Genomic DNA, 18,588 nt, shown 5'->3' on the forward strand with positions numbered 1-18,588 from the left:
GGTCTCAAAGTACTCGTCAAATCAGATCCTAGCTTCTCGGATGGCAAGTGCAAATGAACCAGCACCTCCAGGCCCGAGAACTGCTGTAGCTACTGCAAGATAGACCAGTTCTTGCACCTCGTGTGGCGATGTAGACTTGTCTACCTTGAGTCCATCCCGACGAGAAAGAAACAAGTGGACAAAGGCGATGGTTGCCAGACAAACAACGATCCAATCCCATTGGGAAAACAGGTGAAGGTTTTCCAGTAGCGCGGCATACTCTCCAGATCTTTCCTCAGTAGTCTTGAGGATCGTGCCTGGATCAGTAAAGCCCCAAGCAGGAACAAAAAGTCTTGTGAGGGACGCATCGCTATCGTGAGTTCGTAGTGCGCCGATCACAGTATAGATGTGCACGGCCAAAGCGACGATGCCAGCAAGTATAAGAGACGCAACAATCCACCTTTTGGCTTCTTTGGGTGATGTTGGTGTTACGGGCCCTCGAGGGAGAATTGATGAAAGGCCAAGATAGAAGCCAAGAACAAGGATAGGGGTCACTTGAAAGAGGGCAATCAACCAATGATGGGTTTCGCTCCCATCGAAGCCCAACCACGCTGGTGCAAAAATGAGCAGCGGCTGAAGCAGCATCACCACCGCTGTCACGAGCATAGCTACCGCGTCGTGCAACGGTACGCCAGAGTCGCGTAAGCGTGCCTTGCTACGGCAGAGCAGATACATGTACAGCGGTAGCACAATAGCAGCGCCGTTGAAGTTGCAGAGAGTCATTGCCCACGCTGGATACCTCAGGAACCTGGAACGCACGCCACGACGGCGAGATTCAATGAGCGTCCATAGGCTTGCGCATACGACGGCATAGTTGATGTCAAAGAACAACAAGCGTGGGCCGGAGCTGAGAGAGTTTGTGAGGACGTCGTAGAATGCCGTGACGAGAGAAAGCTGGGCATCTAGTGGTGCAAGGCCTGTGTACGAGGAGCGGAGGGGTCTACCGTCTGGGAACTGGAGTGACTTTGTGAGTGTGTCAAGGCGGTGGAACATGCCGTTGAATGAGGCATAACCCCAGAGACCCTATACACCCAAGGCACTGAGGTAGAGGAGCTGATTTCTTGAAGTCTGAAGCATGGTATGAATCTGGGTCTGATAAAGAGGAGTTGACGATATAATTCTTGCTGGGAAGGACGGTCAGATGTCTAACTAAGTATGTATGCGTTCTTATGCTAAACTTGGTGGATAGTACGGGATGTGATGTTGCACTCGGTGCGTATTTCCTTTGGCGGATCGGCGCTATCGGGACGGCATCCAACGGCCGCTCCCGCTTTATTGGCTACGGCGCTCCACCCACCGCGCTCGGAACCGAAGCGCCGGTCCTCCGGTCGGGCCCGTCTTCAACTTATCATCGAAATGGGTTTGGACGTCTCATAGTGACGACAACTCTGAGTCTTAAAGGAAATTTCCCATGAGAAAATCCTAACGTCTTCCAGTCTCCAACAATACTTGTCGCCATGCAGGGAAACTCGCAGTTCAAAGTCATCATCGTTGGTGCCGGCGTCACAGGCCTTACGCTTGCTCACTGCCTAGCCAAAGCAGGCATCGACTTCGTCCTCTTGGACAAGGGCGTAGTGGCGCCGAGCTTCGGAACCACTATCACGCTTCAGCCGCACGGATGTCGAATTCTACACCAGTTAGGCTGCCTGGACGCAGTGCTTGCGAAGTGCGATACCATGGGCGGCGCGCATTGCCGTGATCCCACCGGCAAGAGCTTTGCCTCTAACGACTTCTTTGGTGTTGTACGAAAGTTGTAAGTACAATCGCATATTAGCTAGGGCTCACTCACTAATCATGTGAAGCGCGGGTTATGATACTAGGACACTCGACCGCCAAGTATTCCTGCGTCAGCTCTACGAACTGCTGCCCGATAAGTCTCAAGTTTACGAAAAGGCCCGTGTTGAGGATATTATCGAAGAGAACTCGTCAGCCCGTGTCGTTCTAGCTGATGGTCGTGAGTTCGTTGGTGATGTAGTAGTTGGTTCTGATGGCGTCCATTCCAAAGTCCGTGAAATCATGTGGGACAAAGCCAACGCTCTGCGCCCTGGTATGATCACAGTTGATGAGAAGAGAGGTAAGTATATATCGCCTTATGGCAGACGTTCTTAGTTGCTCACAGCCTGAAGCTATGGTCACTCAATACGATGCCATTGTAATGGCAAGCTCGCCAGTCCCAGGTATTGGTTCTCACGACATGGAAATCACTTCCAATGACAAGTACTCCTTTCTCCTCCTCTGCCAGCCAGACTGGATATCCATCATTGTGCACAACAAGCTCCCTGAAGATCAGCAGTGTACGTGGCCCTCGCGCCGACGTTATACTGAGGCCGATATGGAGGCGCTCGTGAGTAAGATATCTGAGCGTCCTGTCACAGATACTGTCGTCTTTGGGGAGTTGTGGAAGCGACGTCTGAAAGCACAAATGATATCACTTGAAGAAGGAGTTCTGGAGCATTGGACCTCCGGCCGAATTGTTCTGGCTGGAGACGCTGTTCACAAGGTACGCGTTCCCATGAAAGATACTCTATTAGTATCTTGACAGGGCTGACTTATCTAGGTCACCCCGAACTCGGCCCTTGGAGGCAACACAGCGATGGAAGATGCCGTCGTAATCGCGAACACGCTCCATGCTCTATTGGCGAGGCACCCAAACAAAAAGCCCAGTGACGTAGAGCTACAAGATGCCATGCGACAGGAGTATCAAGACACGCGAGTAGACCGTGCTCGCGCCATAGTCAAAGCCAGAGGTGTCTTGACGAGACAGCAAGCTTATGACGGATGGAAGGCATACATCACCCAGAGATGGTTGACGCCCGTCATAGGACTCGATACATTGGCCCAGAAGATTGCAGGTCTATGCGTTACAGCGCCTAAACTGAACTATGTCGAGTTTGAAGAGAGAAGAGGGATCCTGGGCTGGCAAGACACGATGGAGGCGGAGAAGGAGCATGCAATGAAGGGCAAGGTGGCGAAGAAGGAGAAGACAGGAATGTCTTGGAGTAATTGGAACGGCGGATTTGAAGCTATTTTCCCGCATATATCGGGAGTCTTGGTAATTTTGTGGTTGGCCTTGTGGTTATTTCATCTCATCGCTTCTGAGGACCATGTGCCTGGCTTTGGGAGGGACACTCTAAGTTTTGTCGAAGCCTTCAACACGAGCTGGAGGAAGCCTTACTGAGCTCTGCTTCTTTGTCTCGAATTCGAACTAGTAATCGAATCTAGGTTCACGCATACTATTCACTACCCCTAGAGGTGTAACTACCGACTGATCAGCCATAAATGCGTGGGATCAAGAGGTTTCCATGCAGGTGGTTGAATCAACACACCTGCAGAGCCTTGTGACGGTATTCTATTCAAAATCCATAAGTATTACAGATAGACTCGCTTACTCGGCAGCATCTTCGGGGAGCAGTCAAATCTGGGCAAGTAATGCGGGTTGACTCAAGATTATACATCATCTCTTATTACAACCAATGTTTATTTTACTGTATGACTGTTGTTACAATTTTGTAGTCAAAGTAGAAGAGAATATCAACTATCTTCCAAGCAACAAAAGATCCTAGACACGCCGACATAATGGATGTTCAAGTCGGTCTTCTTCATCTATAATACCCCAATAGGTCTCACCACGCTTTAGGCTATCGCGGTTGGTTCCATCTTCTTTCCCCCAAGCTTAGCTTTCTGATGCGGGTTAGTATCAGTCAACTAACATGTGTATGAAATGAGACACCTACCACTAGTGGGCAAGCGCACACGAAACTGAGCGCAGCGGCCGCCATGAAAAAGGCCCAGATGCTCCTCATAGCACTCGCGATCTCTGGGATGACCACGGCCTTTTCGTCTTCAGAGAGAGTTTTGAACACGGCGCTGCTGGTGCCCGCAATCAAGTTGCCAATGTCAGTGTCGGAGGCTGTTGGCAAGGCGTTGCCGACTTTGTCAACGGCGACGTTGTGGAACAGGCTGCCACTGATAGCGAGAAAGAGTACCATTCCGAGATCCTGGGCTAGAGTCAAGGTTAGCTGGAGACAACGCCGAATAGTTTGCCAGGGGAGACTTGCAAATCGTCATGGCACCAACTGCATTGGCAATTTCGTGGGTGGGAACCAGTGACTGCATGATGGCGAACCCAGCGACGATATAGCATCCCGCTCCGGCTCCAACAAGTATGTTGTAGCCGTATACCTTGCCATTAGATGTGGTGTCATCAATGGTGTCTGGAGGGTGTTAGAACAGACTATCAGAATGATGAGCAACTTACACATTAGAGCACTACCGATGAGCGCAAGGGCACTACCTCCGATGTACCAAACAGGAATCAGTCCGTATTTTGGCATCAGAAAGCCATTCAGCATTGAGACAGCAACCATAAACATGATCAAAGGAAGTAAACGAACACCAGTCTCGAGTGCTCCGTCACCCTGAAGATGTCAGTGAGAATCTTTCATAATACAGTCGGAACTCCTACCTTGATGAATTGAAAGTACAGAGGGACGAAGTAAGTCATGGCCTGGACTTGGTTAGTCAAAGTATTACTTTCGATACTCAGTGACCTACTAAGATGATGCCTGAAGATAGGAAGACTTGGAGCTGCATGTTGATCAGAATCCACTTCTTGAAGAAGTGCAAGGGATACAAGCGGTTTTCCTTGGAGACTAGAGGATGTAGTTTAAGTAGGACTATAAAGGCCACCAGGAGAACGCCGGTGACGGTCCAGAGTGCAATGATGGTCCCTGAGTGAAATGAATAGACGACACCGCCGAAGGTCAGCGCAACGGTCAAGCAAGCAGATCCCGCCAGGAAGATGACTGCGTTAATCCAATCGACAAGGCGGAGCTTCTCCGCGAGAGTTTTAGTAGGGTTGGGGTCGGTACTGGGAAATAGAAGGAAGTACGCAGGGGCAAAAACAGCGCCGATGGGAAGATTGATGTAAAATCCCTGGGTATCGAGTAAGTAAGTGTTGAATAAGAGAAAGAACTAAAGATACATACCCATCTCCAGGTCGCGCTGCTTGCTGCGAATGCGCCACCAACCTATCGAGAATGATCAGTCCGCATAAAGTCAACGGCCGGTTGGGAGTTAGAGCTTACTACAGGACCAAGAACACTGCCGATGCCCCACACAACAGTACTTCCAGCAAGGTAAGCTGGCTTCTCTTGCTGGTTGGTAAGGACCGAGACATATGTCAAAGTGCCAGAATACATTCCAGAACCACCGATACCAGCGATGACACGGCCGATGATGAGCGCTTGAATATTAGGTGCAGCACCGCATACAGCACTCCCGGCCTCGAAGAGGAAGATGTTGAAGATGTAGACCCATTTGATGTTGAAGACGCCATATACTTTGCCCCAGAGCAGAATGAACATGGTGCCGAGAGCGAAACCCGTACCGATCCATGACATGAGCTCGAGATGGCCGAAGTCGTTAATGATACTAGGCTGGATGTTTGCAACGATGGTGTTGTCGATAGCGAAGAGGAGCGTTGTAGACAGCATTGCTGCATAGGCAACGGCCCACTAAACGAAGTCATCCTATGTTAGCAAGATAGCTTGAAAGGCCAAGATTTCCGGAAGCACTCACTCTCCATCCCTGAATGCTACGCTGTCCGGTTTCATGGAGAGATGCGTCGCTACTACCAGCGAGGTCGCCGGGAGTATGCGGGCTTCTTGGTGCTGCACCTGCAGGCTTCTCGGTACTTTGATCACTCATGGTTGTGTGGATTCAGGTGGGATCTTGGTACTTTGATAGTGAAGAATTATAAGGTAGCTTTTGGTTTTCCGCACGAAAGGGGAGCATTTTTGTCAAGTAGAAGACTTGCAGCGAGATTATACGAGAGCAGGGACGGACACGGGGCGGACGCGGACAGAGTGGGGCCGTCTTGACGGAGCACTACAAGACCTGCGATTGGTCAATACCAACTCCGCTTGTTGCGCTAGTCCGCTCGACACCGAGGAAGACAGCCGATTGGTCATATCCAAGTGTGACGCCGAACTACAGCTCAGCAGCGACTTAGCACTGACCGCCAAGGATGAGTTCAAAATATGGCAGGAATGTATCCGAAGAACTATTGCAAAATGAGATGCTTGGAGGAGTATCAGTTCAGAGAGCTCAATGGGAGCTGCACTGCCCAGCATTGTTCTGATCACGACAGCTAAGCATTTTCGGAAACTAATTCCTTGCCTGTCAGAAGAAAAGAATGCAATTGTGTCGTGTCTAAACTTAGTAACTAGGGCCCAGACTTAATTTGGATACGTTCCATCGTGTTTCACAGCATATTGTCTACGTAGCCTTTCCGTTCTCCGCCTTTGTTCCCTCAATCTCGTGTTGATGACGTCGAAGACTCATGTACTCGTCCAGAATAGTCTTGTAGTCACTTGGCTTATATCTCACAAACCATTCTTCAAAAACGTTGCTCTTACGGAACGGGTTGAGCCCGAGGTCCTTCATCAGAGTGTCGATATACTACTCGCCGTCAGTAAAATGAAGTGACACGGACATGCACCCAAAGTTTTCTTACAGGAATGTAGTCGTATATGAAATACGAATGTTTCTTGCCTTGATCAAGATACCTCTTTCTCGTCCAGGCATTGAAGTTTGCGGCCTCAGCCTCCATCTCTTCTCTTGGTGGCAGGTCTCGCCATCCGAGCATCCATGTCACGCCCCAAAGCGCTTGGAGCTCAGCTGCAAGTGGCGTGAATGCGGAATGGATGTGCCCGGGAAACAAAATCGATCGATCACCCCGCGCTGCCAGCTCAGGTACCACTAGACGGCGGTAATGTCTGTTGGGGCCGTGCCCGGTTCTCTTACTTGCTTTGGAGTCGCCGTATTGGATAGGCGCATCACGAAGGTATGGCAGAAGCCCGTCAACAGTCCTTTCGGCTTTCTCATCAAGCATCGTCCATCGGGAGAATTCTTTGGAGTCATACTCCAGACCGAGCTCACGTCTGAGACTAGGTTCGAATGCATCGTACCCCTTATCGAAACCCGTGCAGTGAATCACGATATCGCTCGCGATGGAGTATCCGTTCTTCAGGTTCACGACATCCTTGTGGGAAAGAGTATCGATCTCGGTCGAATGAATAGTAACGTCGCCGTTATGGAACGTCTCCCAAAAGTCAGGGGCGGTAGCGATGCCAATACCACCACTCCCCCAAAATACTCTGCAGTGAAGGAATGTCAGTCAAACAACTACAACAGTGATATCTTGGGAGTCTAATGTCTTACCCATCGCTATAGGGCCTAGGTCGCAGCTTTTCGGCATTCGGTGTTCTCCAGTAGTCTGCGTGAGATACTGAGATATAGTTCGCAGTTCGCCAGTACACGTTGGTCAAAAGACGTCACAAGGCATTACGCTGGAAGAAGTTGTAACACATTCCAGAGGTAGACATGATACAGGGACTGAAGCTCGAGGCAAATCGAGTTGAGATATGGTCAGCAATATTCCAAAGCCCCATGAACGTTGGCGCATAGATGCTAAATGGGCCAGATTCTCCATCACGCATCACCCAGTCCACCTTCTTCCCAGCGCATAGCAGATGATAGACCGCATCGTATGAAGACTTTGAACGGCCGACGACGACAGTATGCTGTGCGCTGTCGTTTATATAACCCTGGTACTTTCCAAGTTCGAGGGAGTGGATAACAGGCTTTTCAAAGTCTTCTCGTGGCCATTGAGGGATGATGGGACTCGAGTTGGCACCCGTGGCGTATATGAGCTTTCGACACGCCAAGGGCTCCTTTTCTTTGATGTTGAGTACCCAGCCATCCGATTCGGGGCCTCTCTTCACCTTTTCAACGCTGGTGTTGAGACGCAACCGAGGCATCAGGTTATGGTCTTTGGCAAAGCTCTCCAGGTATTTCTGTATTGTCTTCCCAGATACAAACCCATCGGGTGATACATCCTCCTCTGGCATGGGATAGAAGGAATACTCGAACAAAGGGTGGCTGATCTGAGCGAAGAGGCTGGGGTAGATACGCTCCTTGGACCATACTCCGCCGACTGTCTTGCCGTCGTCAAGGATGAGGAGGTTCGTCTCAGGAGCAAGCTCGAGAAATGTTCGGGCAGCCATCAACCCATACCATCCTGTTACGTCCTGTTAGTCGGATCAAAAGCTTGCATTGCGTCAACGCCTTACCTGCACCAACCACAATAACATCAAACATCTCCATACTTTGGTTCATCGTCATGCTGTTCAAGTCGAGAATGCAATTCGTGTATACTGCAAACCCTTGAACTTGGTCCCGAGTGGAAGAAACGATAAGTTGTCTTTAGTAGGTATTGGTCATACAAGACTCCGCCTGCTTATCTCTTGGCTCTGATTCCGGCGGCCCGGCCCGTTCCGGGTCCGCTCATGATCTACCCTACGGACGGCCGAAGGGATTCGTCCGAATCGGCCGCGGTGCAGCGGTTCTCAAACGGCCGCCATCGGAGCAACCGAATCTGGCTCAGTAATATTCAATTCCGTCGATAAGGTCTTTTCCGACGAGTGAAACGTGATGGGCCTTCGGCTACGTACCAGTGCTCAAAGCCAAGAGTGTTGTGAGAATGAATTTGGGGGCTGAATACGACATTTGCGAATATAAATGTGAAAAAGATACTCGACTTTACAACAGAAAGTACTTCATAATCAACCTTTCAGTATCAGCTACCAAGCAAAGAATTGTGCATCTTTATCAATAGTTTGTCAGAGATCCTTCTTTTTTTACTTCAGATCCCTTGTTCACTCGCTTACATCTTGGAACAGACATCGCATCTCAAATCCGCTCGGTATAAAGACAATGCCTCACTTCCGGGAGTCATCTTCAAGCTCGTCGACCACGGGTATCGATCTCGATCCACATAATTCCAATCAACGCATCGTGAGCGACGATGAATATGCAGCTCTTTCGCCAGACGAGCCACTATTGAGCGAGCAGCTTGAGCCTATCGCAGTTGTGGGAATGGGCAAGTTCTATCGCTTCCTCGATATGCGCCTGTGTTGCTGACTGCTTGACTACAGGATGCCGTCTCCCGGGCGATGTCAGCTCTCCATCTGACTTCTGGAAGTTGATGATGGAGAAGAGGAGCGGCCAGACGCCCAAGGTTCCCGCGTCCAGATTCAATATTGATGCACACTTCCATCCGAATAATGATCGTCCTGGTAGCTTTGGCGTTCTCGGCGGTTACTTTCTCAACGAAACATTGCAAGAATTCGATCCCGGGTTCTTCGGTATCACACCAGTTGAAGCTACATGGATGGGTGAGTCGCCTTTTCTTTTGGGAATGCTCCTCCAATATGTTGGCTAAAAGTGTTACAGATCCGCAACAGCGAAAACTCCTCGAAGTCGTCTACGAAGCCTTCGAGTCAGCCGGTCTGACTCTCGACCAGCTCTCTGGATCCGATACGGCCTGCTTTATGGCCACCTTCACTGCCGACTTCCAGCAGATGTCTTTCAAGGAGCCTTCCTTCCGCCACAGCTTGGCAGCTACCGGTGTCGACCCCGGTCTTCTCAACAACCGAGTCAGCCACGTCTTCAACCTCCGAGGCCCTAGTATTGTTGTCAACACGGCGTGTTCCTCTTCTGTCTACGCTCTGCACAACGCATGCAACGCGCTCCGAACCCACGAGTGCTCCGCTGCAGTCGTTGGTGGCAGTAACCTCATCCTCACTGTCGACCAGCACATGAACACAGCCAAATTGGGCGTGCTGTCGCCAACATCGACTTGTCACACTTTTAATAGCTACGCCAACGGCTACGGGCGTGCTGAGGGTGTCGGCGCCATCTACCTCAAGCGCCTGAGCGATGCTGTGAGGGATGGTAACCCCATTCGCGGAGTCATACGGTCAAGTGCTACTAACAATAATGGAAAGGCAGCAGGTGTAGGAATTACATATCCTGGCTTTGATGGACAGAGAAACGTCATGAGACACGCCTATCAGCGCAGCGGACTGGACCCTATGCTCACTGGGTATTTCGAGTGCCACGGAACCGGAACAGCCATAGGCGATCCACTCGAAGTCCACGCAGTATCTGACATTATGAACGCTACAAGGACAGATGCAGATGGGCCACTGAACATTGGCGCCGTTAAAACGAGCATTGGGCATTCTGAAGCGGCCAGTGGGCTGTCTGCAGTCATCAAGGCCATCTTGATGGTGGAGAGAAGCATCATACCGCCGACTCATGGTGTCACTGAGTTGAACCCCAAGATTGACTGGAAAGGATGGAAGGTTCATGTGCCTACAGAGGCAACTCCTATGCCCCGACACTTGCCAGTCATGCGAGTGAGTGTCAACTCTTTCGGGTACGTACAAACTTCAATGCTGCCATAGCCACCACTGACCATTATAGGTACGGCGGTACAAACGCCCACACGATTGTCGAAAGCCCCAAGTCTCTGCTCAGTATTCCCCAAAATTACAGGTATTCGATGCCCGGCCAGAGCACGAAGACCAAGTTGGCACGAGGAGCAGTCAATCGAAGCCGACCATACCTGCTGGTATTTTCAGCCCACGACGCTGGAGCTCTGAAGCGCAATGCCATAGCTCATGGCAAGGTTGCCGCCAAGTACAGTCTGCTCGACCTGTCTTTCACTCTTGCCAACCACCGTACGCGATTCCAAAGCAAAGGCATGGTAATTACGACACCCAGCACCTTGCAGAACACCTTTACCGACGATATGCCTGGCTTCATAGTCGGGAAGAAGAATGAGACAGCACGTACGCTTGGTTTCATTTTCACCGGCCAAGGAGCGCAATGGGCAGGCATGGGTGCGCAGCTTATCACGCTCTACCCAACATTCCTCAAGGCAATTCGTCGTATGGACTTGATACTTGAGGATCTGGGAGACGCCCCCTCCTGGACACTAGAGGAGTGTCTGCTAGAGAACCAACCTACCTCTCGTGTCGGAGAGGCTGAGTTCTCGCAGCCTCTTTGCACCGCTGTTCAGGTCGCTCTGGTACAGCTGCTCAAGGTCTGGGGTATTCACCCATCAGTGACTATAGGCCACTCTTCAGGCGAGATTGCTGCTGCATTCACAGCCGGATACATCTCGGAAGGTGAAGCCATCCTAGCAGCCTACTACCGTGGGCAAGCTGTCAAGTGCATCGGCTCAGCAGGTGCCATGATGGCTGTTGGTCTTGGTACTGAAGCCATTACACCATACCTTGAAGCTCACCAGCCCAGGGTGGTCATTGCATGCCACAACTCGCCTGAAGGTGTCACTCTGAGTGGCGACGTTGAGGTGCTCAAGGTGCTAGAGGCGGATCTCAAAGCCGAGGGAACCTTTGCCCGCATCCTGCATACCAACGGAAAGGCCTACCACTCGCACCACATGCTCTCAGCAGTGGACAGATATGAAGGACTCCTACGAGACTCTAGGGAAAACGGCCTTCCTAGACTCATGTTTGACAGGACTAAGATGGTCTCATCTGTGACAAACTCGTTCCTCAAAGAGAATACCGTACTTGACGAAAAGTACTGGAGTGCCAACCTCACGAGCCCCGTGCTTTTCAACCAGGCTGTGCAGACTGCTCTCGCACGTAAGGATATGGCAATCGACACACTGATTGAGATCGGTCCTCATTCTGCTCTATCGGGGCCTATACGGCAAATCAAGGTACACTTGAGCGCTGACAAAGTCCAATATCTCCCAACGCTCATCCGGGGCGCCCGGTGCGCCGAGCAGGTCCTCAAGCTCGCCGGTGAACTGTTCCTTCGTGACTATCCCATTGACCTGCATCGCATCACAGCAATTGAGGAGCTATCTCCGTCTGGAAAGATCACCTCGCGACGAGGTCATCTCATTGTGGATCTTCCCCCTTACCAATGGGACAAAGCCAAGAAGTTCTGGGCTGAATCTCGTGAGAGTAAGGAGCACCGCTCACCGCGCTTCCCACGTCATGACATCCTTGGCCAGCTTACTATCGGTAGCTCCTTGAAAGAGCCAACATGGAGGAATGTGCTGCGTCTCAAGGACCTTCCCTGGCTCCGCGACCATTCCCTGGGCGGAGAAGCAGTCTTCCCAGCGGCCGGTTATCTCTCTATGTCTATGGAAGCCATCACGCAGCTCAATGAAATGTCAGAAGCTCCGCTAGAGATTGACTCATACATCTTCAGGGATATCAGTATCCAGCAAGCCCTCGTGACTCCAGATGACGACGACGGTATCGAGACACTGTTTAACATGAGGCCTTCGAGGCTCAGCACAGACGAGACCATGCGATGGTGGGATTTCAACACCTCATCGATATCTACCGAAGGGCACGTCAAGAACCATATGACTGGCAGGATCCGCATAAACACGAACAAGCGTCCAGCCCTCGCCAGAACTGTACCCAATCTACCTCAGCGCGCCTCGGGAAAGCTCTGGAATCAAGCCTTGAAAAAGGTTGGCTTCAACTATGGTCCTACGTTCCAAGATATGGATAACATCACGTTTGATGGCATCTCATACTGTGCTCAGGCCACGACCAACATCAAGACGTCTGTCATGAAGGATGAGTCTCGCCACGTAGTTCATCCAGCCATTCTTGACTCCTGCCTCCAGCTCATGATCGTCGCCATCTGGGCCGGTCGAGCCAGCGCGATGAAGTTCGGCGCTGTTCCCGTCACCGCCGAAGAGATCGTTGTTTGGAAGCCAACGCAAGCTCAGCTAGATGGGAGTTCCAGTGCGAAGGCCTTCTCCTGGATTGACCCCCGTGGCCAGAGGCTTTTTAATGCCCACAATCAGCTGTTAGCAAGCGACGGGCAAGTCCTAATGGAGATCAAGAGCATGCAGTGCACTGCTTACGAGGCTGCCATACCGCAGAGCTTAGAAGACGTCACTCGCCCACAGCCTTATAGCCAGATTGTCTCGAAGCCAGACCTCTCGCTTCTCAGAGGTAGCCAGAGCCACCTATCACTTGCCGACTTTATTGAACTCGCTCAGTTCAAGAAACCGGCATTGAAGGTGTTGACTTCGGACCCGGCAACTGCTACAGCTTTCCTGGCAAGACTTCCTGAGCTTTGCCTTACAGTAGCCACAGATGCTACTCATACCTCTGATGTCACTGATGAGCTGAGCAGTTTCACAACCGTATCTGTGGAACCCTTGGTGCTGACGGCTGATCTGACGGCGCAGTCTCAGGAGAAGCTCAAGTGCTCTTTTGACATCGTCGCTGCCCCTAGCACGTCTCTCCATGAGCTTCAGAATATCTCCGAACTTCTCTCAGAAGACGGTTGCGCCGTACTAGGAGGGGATATGTCTGCTCTGACAGAACAAAGTCTGAGAGACGCCGGATTCTCCGGTTTTGAATCATTCTTGGGAGAGTCCTTATTCGTCACTCGTATCGAAAAGACCAGCAACCCTACAGCAGCACCCATCCAGCTACTATATCACACTGATCCTCCAAGCTGCGTATATGGTTTGGAGCGTGAGCTTGAAGAGGTGGGTTTCAAGACTGAGCGCTTGAGGCTAGGCGAGACCTGCCCAGCTGGAGCCAATGTGATCGCCTTGGTTGATCTTGAAGCCCCTCTTATGGCCAGGATGTCGAAAGACGAGTTTTCGCACATCCAGAAGATCCTAAGTGAGGCTTCCAAAGTGTTATGGATGTCTTGCAGCGATGCATCGAAGGATACGACTCGCCCCGAGTATGCGATGATGGCAGGGCTCCTGCGATCCCTTCGTTCTGAACGAGCTTCTCTTAAAGCAACACTTGTGGACTTTTCCATTGATGACCTTGCTTCTGATGCATTTGGCACAAGAACATCAGATCTCGCATCGGTCTTCTTTACTGGTGGGCAAGAACTGGAGACGGAGTACATTTCCAAAGACGGCCAGCTCCTCATCAACCGACTTGTTCCATTAGACAGGATCAACGAGAGATACGCTCTCACTGACGAGGAGACCCAGCCCCAGCCCTTTGACCCAGAAGCTAGACTGGACGGTAAGATTGACTCTGGAAAGGTTGTATTCTCTCACTGTAACGCCGATGGGGCGGCATTGCAACCCACCGAGGTAGAGTTCCGAGTCATAGCAACAGGTCTTACCGATGAAGACAAAGCTGTCATATCAGGCTCCTCTCCCGGCCCTGACTTCAGCCATGAGGCCTCTGGCATCGTGACACGGGTTGGGAATGCCGTTACAAGGGTGTCGCCCGGCGACCGTGTGGTGACCTTCAGTGCAGGCAGGCTGTCAAGCTTTCAGCGCGTCTCGGAGTATCTTGTACAAGGGCTCCATGGTTCCGAAGACCATGAGGCTACTGCAGGTCTCCCGATGTACTATGGTCCTGCTCTCTATGGTCTCGAGACACTTGCAAAGCTCGAGCCCAAGGAGTCTGTTCTTGTACTTCCCGGCTCAGGAATCCTTGGAGGAGCCGCGATCAGAGTCACACAAGCGCTCAGGGGTCGAGTTTACGTCGCAGTCGGGAACGATACCGAGGCCGAAGAGGTGCAGAGTTCTTTTGGCCTTTCTAGAGACCAGATTTTGGTTCACTATACTCCTGAGCTCCTTCACGAATACGAAATCGACGTGGTGTTCTCGGGCAGTTCAGTCGAGCCAGCAATATCACAAGAGTCGTGGAGAAATATGCCGGCCTTGTCACGATTTGTGAACTGTGGCAAGATGCCTGTAGGCTCGTCCTTGGACTCTGCGTCTGCCTCCCGCGGAGCAAGCTACCTACCAGTCAACCTCATTGGCCTCTTCAAGCGGCCTCAGGTTCTTGGTCGACTCCTTGAGCGTATTATGAGACTCCATAGGGACGGCTTCCTCCCTGTCCCACCTTTGACCGTTAGCAGTATTTCGGACATCAACAGCTCAATCGTCCTTTCCTCTGCTCTCAACAGCAGCGAAACCATCATCACCCATACAAAGGGTAGCACTGTAAACGTAACCCGCACCCCTCCACGCCTTGAGTTGCACTCGGATGCCACTTACCTCCTCGTGGGATGTCTCGGTGGCCTGGGGCGTAGCCTCACGACGTGGATGATGAAGCGAGGAGCGCGGAACTTTGCATTTCTGTCTCGTTCGGGAACGGATTCTGAGCAGGCTGCCCTTTGCGTCCGGGACCTGGAAGCCCGAGGTGCCCGGGTGCAAGTCTTCAGAGGCGATGCGGCTATCAAGGAAGATGTCGAAAGAGCCTTAGTCTCGATACCATCCGATGCGCCTCTCCGTGGTATCGTGAATGCTGCCATGGTCTTGCGAGTAAGCTGTGATTACTTTCACGTGTTCATCGATTCAACTAACACTTGTTGCAGGACGGCCTTTTCCAGAACATGAGTTACGAAAGCTGGACAAGGTCCATTCAGCCAAAGGTCCTCGGTAGTAAGTACCTTAATGAAGCAACAGCCAATTTGCCTCTGGACTTCTTCCTCATGACTAGTTCTGTGTCTGGAATCCTTGGAACCCCAGCTCAGGGTAACTATGCGGCTGCAAACTCCTACATGGATGCACTTGCTCGCCTGCGTCGCTCTCAAGGCAAACCTGCGTGTGCAGTCATTCTCCCCATGGTTCTCGGAGTGGGAGTAGTTGCTGAGAATCTGGACCTCGAGAACTCGCTCACTCGCAAGGGTATGTATGGCATTGACGAGGAGGCTCTACTGGACGCTTTCGAGGTGTCAATCTTGGAGCAACAGCGTCAACAAGATGATGGCGCCAGCTTTGATCATCTTGTCGTCGGCCTTGACCCTGCCGAGCTCCACAGGGCAAGAAAACAGGCTGACGGTGATGTTGATGCTTTCTGGGCCGTGGACCAGCGTTTCTCTATCCTCCTTGACAGTATGAATCAACTCGACGGCGCGAATCAAGGCGATGGAGAAGCAGGCTCAATTCTATCCCGGGTCAAGGCTGCCGACTCACCAGCGCAAGCCGCTTCCCTGGTGCGCGACCATTTCATCGCCAAGCTGGCCAGGGTGCTTCTTCTCGACGTAGAGGAGTTCAGTGATGAAAGCTCTGGACGGTCGATCGCGAGTCACGGCATTGATAGCATGATTGGTGCCGAGCTACGGAATTGGATCTTCAAGGAATTGGGGCTGGATATTGCTTTCCAGCAACTTCTGAGCCCATCTTTAACAATTACCAAGTTCGCTGAGCTTATCTGTGTTTCTCAAGGTATTTTTGTGGATGTTGTATAGAGGAAGAGATAATGTAGGCATAGATGATGGGATAGAGATAGACAACCTTGAAAAAATTGTAAAGACGGAATTCCTTCACGTAAATGAGAGACTATATTACCCCTTCCCTCGGAATCATTCTTGTCCATCACTAAATATGCCACTTCAAGTTCCCAGTCCCTGGACTCGGAAAGCCTGGGTCAATCACATCGCTGTGGCTTGCGCCAGTCCAATAGAGAAGCTTGGCATCCACAAGCGGCACGCTTTACTTGACTTTTCTTGCCTCGTGCGATCGACAAGTAGCGTGAGTGTGTGGCATTCTCCCGAGTGACTAGTGGACGGCCGGGTTCAAGGAGGTCGCATCACTGTAACTAAGGCTCTGCTTTGACTTTACCGCTGCCTGAATTTCGCCCGTAGATGCATCATAGGTAGATATTCAATATCGGCATTTGATATGGTCCAATCCTCCGTGCCTCGTTCCCTGTCACCAGCCAAAATATGCTTGCTATCTACAATCAATAGTGCACAAGTCGTCGAAGAAGAAAGCCATTGTCTTTTGATGGTGTCTATGCTTTGACACTCGTTGCTTGGCGTAATCTTCGTCCGCGGTTATAGCGGGGAATATTCGCTCGAACGCGGTTTGGGCATTCCATGATTGGGGCCAGGTAACTCTATTCCTGCTTACGGTGGCGTGCGCCCTGATGTGCTAGCTTAGTCTTGTACCAGATGTCAGGCTCTATAATGGTCTGTATAATAAGCGCTCACTCTGTGCCCCTCGCTGGCTTGTCGGAAAGCTGTTCCTGTTTTCTCAAGTGTGCGAAATGTGATCTGACTGTGTTTTCTGGATATTTCCTTTTCTAATCGCAGGTTCCCTTCTACGGGATATCGCCAATATGATATCCAGAAGGGCTGTTATGGTACGTGTTGACATCCTGGTTTTATGATAGTAGAATGCTGATCTTTCAGGGCTTTGAGTGGTCCTTCATGACCCTCGCGTACATCACAGTCGCCTGCCGCATTTATGTCCGCCTGGTCATGAGAAAAGCACGATTGTTTTCAGCCTACTACTGGCTCATCCTTGGCTTGTTGCCTTGCCAGGGTTTGCTGATCTGTGACACTATTACCTACTCCATGGATGCAATGGATGATTTCACAATAGATAATGTGGCTATTAAAAAGGTAAGCATAAAATGCAACTATATTCGTGGCATTTCTTCGCTCTTCGGTGTACCAGCTATCGTATATACTGATCCCATCCTCTTGCTCAGATCCGATTCGCAACAAATCAATTCGTCGACACAGGCATATACTTTCCGAAATTCAGCATCATCGCATTCTATTTCAACCTCGTGCCGATTTCACAGCCAAAAATGCGCATTGCGCTCTATTGTCTAGCTGGTCTCACTACCTCTTTCGCAGTCATTACTTTCTTCTGTGATTGGTTCTGGTGCGGGCCTGATCCTTCGATCAACTGGTCAGTCATAATTTGGAAAACTCTAGGATACATCTAACGGGATATTTAGGGCAAAAGGAGAGCAGGAATGTACATCCTTCACATCCATGACTCTTATGCGGCTTCTGTGGTCTATGAACTTTATATCCGAGGTGCTGAGTAAGTCTCAAGTTTCGTGGCCTAGCTGGGCTTTAAACTCCTATTCCTGACCCCAAATTAAATGTTGCATATCCGATCCCACTACTGGCAACCCCCAAGATGACTTCAACGCGTAAGAAGATTGGACTAGCTGCTATTTTCGGACTTGGTGTCATTACAATCGCCGTCAGCGTTGGTAGATTTGTAACCATGGTCTATGTTGATAATGCCATATCTATATGTCAGTCATCTCAACCTCACCTCAGTCTTATATCTAACATACTCTTAGGCATTTGGGCAACTGCCGAGATTTGCATCTCTGTCATAGTCGTTGCTCTCACGGCGGTCCGACCTCTTCTTCGAAAGCTCACCAACCTGAAATCAACAACATTACTGATGAGTGAAGACCGATCGGGTGTCCCAGCAATACTATTAAATCGTTCCCGGGAACTCGGAGGTTTTACTGGAGGATTGGGAGTCTACTGGCAGGGGACGGGAAAGAACCATCAAAGGCATGCCGAGCCCATGGATCTGGAAGGTTCAGCTGGCAGTGAGACGGAACTGAACAACATAAATGGGATAACATTCACAGAACATGTTATAGTCTCGAGGGAGAGTAGCATTAACAGCATACCTGGGTAGCCAGAGTATACTGTGAAAGTTTGAGTGCAAGCTGTGTGATAGCAAGATAGAATTATAGAGGTAATACACTTACGAACTTAGACAACAAGCCTTTTCCTCAATTCTTTCCGCAACACCATTAGTAACAACACCGCATCCAGTTCAGCCTCGGGCACTAACTACTACTATTCGGGGCGCTGTCAAAGGAGTTTAAAACCATTTGTCTGAAATATTATTGACATGGTTCCTCAATTTTCCGCCTAGAC

General features: G+C 50.7%; 7 protein-coding genes across 7 annotated transcripts; 4 read left to right on the forward strand and 3 right to left on the reverse strand.

The window, feature by feature from the left end:
* Window positions 1-21: 21 nt before the first annotated feature.
* Window positions 22-1,032, reverse strand: FOIG_01839 (uncharacterized protein; the record flags this gene model as incomplete). Its single annotated transcript, XM_031198829.1, has 1 exon — window positions 22-1,032. The coding sequence occupies one exon, from the start codon at window positions 1,030-1,032 to the stop codon at window positions 22-24; it is 1,011 nt and encodes a 336-aa protein (XP_031070866.1).
* A 464-nt stretch (window positions 1,033-1,496) lies between these two features.
* Window positions 1,497-3,217, forward strand: FOIG_01840 (uncharacterized protein; the record flags this gene model as incomplete). The annotated part of the gene is made up of 4 exons (XM_031198830.1): window positions 1,497-1,792; window positions 1,842-2,113; window positions 2,166-2,539; window positions 2,597-3,217. 4 exons carry the CDS (start codon window positions 1,497-1,499, stop codon window positions 3,215-3,217), a joined length of 1,563 nt encoding a protein of 520 aa, XP_031070867.1.
* Window positions 3,218-3,672: 455 nt separating this feature from the next.
* Window positions 3,673-5,748, reverse strand: FOIG_01841 (uncharacterized protein; the record flags this gene model as incomplete). Its single annotated transcript, XM_031198831.1, has 9 exons — window positions 3,673-3,720; window positions 3,774-4,042; window positions 4,113-4,253; window positions 4,298-4,457; window positions 4,505-4,546; window positions 4,594-4,974; window positions 5,028-5,069; window positions 5,127-5,555; window positions 5,620-5,748. The coding sequence occupies 9 exons, from the start codon at window positions 5,746-5,748 to the stop codon at window positions 3,673-3,675; spliced, it is 1,641 nt and encodes a 546-aa protein (XP_031070868.1).
* Window positions 5,749-6,318: 570 nt separating this feature from the next.
* FOIG_01842 (uncharacterized protein) lies at window positions 6,319-8,226 on the reverse strand (the record flags this gene model as incomplete). Its single annotated transcript, XM_031198832.1, has 5 exons — window positions 6,319-6,501; window positions 6,557-7,199; window positions 7,264-7,330; window positions 7,391-8,122; window positions 8,175-8,226. 5 exons carry the CDS (start codon window positions 8,224-8,226, stop codon window positions 6,319-6,321), a joined length of 1,677 nt encoding a protein of 558 aa, XP_031070869.1.
* Window positions 8,227-8,817: 591 nt separating this feature from the next.
* FOIG_01843 (uncharacterized protein) lies at window positions 8,818-9,024 on the forward strand (the record flags this gene model as incomplete). The annotated part of the gene is made up of 1 exon (XM_031198833.1): window positions 8,818-9,024. The coding sequence occupies one exon, from the start codon at window positions 8,818-8,820 to the stop codon at window positions 9,022-9,024; it is 207 nt and encodes a 68-aa protein (XP_031070870.1).
* Window positions 9,025-9,088: 64 nt separating this feature from the next.
* FOIG_01844 (uncharacterized protein) lies at window positions 9,089-16,131 on the forward strand (the record flags this gene model as incomplete). Its single annotated transcript, XM_031198834.1, has 4 exons — window positions 9,089-9,278; window positions 9,337-10,324; window positions 10,372-15,202; window positions 15,256-16,131. The coding sequence occupies 4 exons, from the start codon at window positions 9,089-9,091 to the stop codon at window positions 16,129-16,131; spliced, it is 6,885 nt and encodes a 2,294-aa protein (XP_031070871.1).
* A 778-nt stretch (window positions 16,132-16,909) lies between these two features.
* On the forward strand, window positions 16,910-18,427 carry FOIG_01845 (uncharacterized protein). The gene is made up of 6 exons (XM_031198835.1): window positions 16,910-17,027; window positions 17,077-17,289; window positions 17,379-17,584; window positions 17,634-17,733; window positions 17,822-17,942; window positions 17,991-18,427. The coding sequence occupies exons 1-6, from the start codon at window positions 17,004-17,006 to the stop codon at window positions 18,341-18,343; spliced, it is 1,017 nt and encodes a 338-aa protein (XP_031070872.1). The 5' UTR covers window positions 16,910-17,003; the 3' UTR covers window positions 18,344-18,427.
* Window positions 18,428-18,588: the final 161 nt, after the last annotated feature.

Source organism: Fusarium odoratissimum (genome assembly GCF_000260195.1).
Source record: "Fusarium odoratissimum NRRL 54006 unplaced genomic scaffold supercont1.2, whole genome shotgun sequence".
Lineage (NCBI taxonomy): Eukaryota > Fungi > Ascomycota > Sordariomycetes > Hypocreales > Nectriaceae > Fusarium > Fusarium odoratissimum.

Bases quoted from the DNA above. Each gene is read 5' to 3' on its own strand.
- FOIG_01845 (XM_031198835.1), top strand. From the start codon at position 17,004: ATGATATCCAGAAGGGCTGTTATG. The intron at 17,585-17,633 runs GTCAGTCATAAT...CGGGATATTTAG, and splicing joins CCTGATCCTTCGATCAACTG to GGCAAAAGGAGAGCAGGAAT. The intron at 17,734-17,821 runs GTTTCGTGGCCT...GCAACCCCCAAG, and splicing joins AGGTGCTGAGTAAGTCTCAA to ATGACTTCAACGCGTAAGAA.